The sequence below is a fragment of the Myotis davidii genome, unplaced genomic scaffold (assembly GCF_000327345.1).
Source record: "Myotis davidii unplaced genomic scaffold, ASM32734v1 scaffold428, whole genome shotgun sequence".
NCBI classification, from domain to species: Eukaryota; Metazoa; Chordata; class Mammalia; order Chiroptera; family Vespertilionidae; genus Myotis; species Myotis davidii.
In genome coordinates, this window is record NW_006299834.1 from 214907 (window position 1) to 215842 (window position 936).

Consider the following 936-nt stretch of genomic DNA (forward strand, 5'->3'; position numbering starts at 1 on the left):
ACCACACGCCTGCCCTGGCGCTCAGCGAGACGTTCTCTCGGGCGCGGGGGTCACGGTGGCTGCCAGGGGCCTGGGAGAGGCCTTCCTAGGATTCTCTCCCCTCCTCACCCCTGCAGGTCCAAGCGTAGGCACCCCATTGGGTAGAGAGGACACTGAGGCCTGGAGAGGGCACTGGCTGGCTGAGACAGCACAGCTAGTGAGGGGCAGGCCTCTGAACCCCGCAGGTGACCCCGGTCCCACCCCCAGTGCCCCGGCCTCCTGAGTGGCAGGTGGGCTCTCCCTCCTGTTTCCAGGGTGGGAGGGACCCGGGCCTCAGCTTCCAGACAGAGTGCTGACCCCAGAAGCGCCCTGACCACCAGCAAGGCTGGCCCCACAGCAGCCCGACCGAGCCCCGGCCTGAGCCAGGCGCCGACTCTCTCTCTCTCTCTCTCTCTCTCTCTCTCTCTCTCTCTCTCTGCTGTCTCTCCATCTCTCTCTCTCTCCCTCCCCCTCTCTCTGCTGTCTCTCCATCTCTCTCCCTCTGTCTCTCTTGGTTCCCCCCATGCCCTCTGCTCACTCCCTCTGTGGTGTGGCATCCCCTAGGCCAGGGCTCCCATGCCCAGGCCCGTCAGCATCTCCTGCAGGGCTGCCCACCCCTCCCCCGCCCAGCGCCTCTGAGTCAGGAGGCCACTGAGGGCCCCCCCACCCCACCCCGGGAGCCTGCAGTTCCGAGTCCTTAGCAGATGCAAACTTTGAGCCTTGCTCTGAGCCTCGGTTTCCCCCTGTGCAGCGGGAGCCCACAGGTTAAAGGAGAAGGTGCATCCTCCTGGCCCACCCAGTGACCCCCGCACCCCAGGGCGGAGGCTGCGAGGGGGCCTGGAGCCCCCTGACTCCCGAGACCTGGGACCCCTCCCGCAGTGGTCCTGCCCATCTCCGCGGAAGAGGGTGCTGGACGTG

General features: G+C 67.1%; 1 protein-coding gene across 1 annotated transcript in view; it reads left to right on the plus strand.

Moving 5' to 3' along the window:
* KIAA1644 (KIAA1644 ortholog) overlaps positions 1 to 936 on the plus strand; it is a gene marked incomplete at its 3' end in the record, with an annotated part of 12767 nt that overhangs the window by 3947 nt on the left and 7884 nt on the right. Inside the window, exon 4 of the mRNA XM_006775988.2 lies at positions 117 to 124. Within this exon, the coding sequence (XP_006776051.2) occupies positions 117 to 124 (8 nt within the window). The remainder of the gene's footprint in view (positions 1 to 116; positions 125 to 936) is intronic.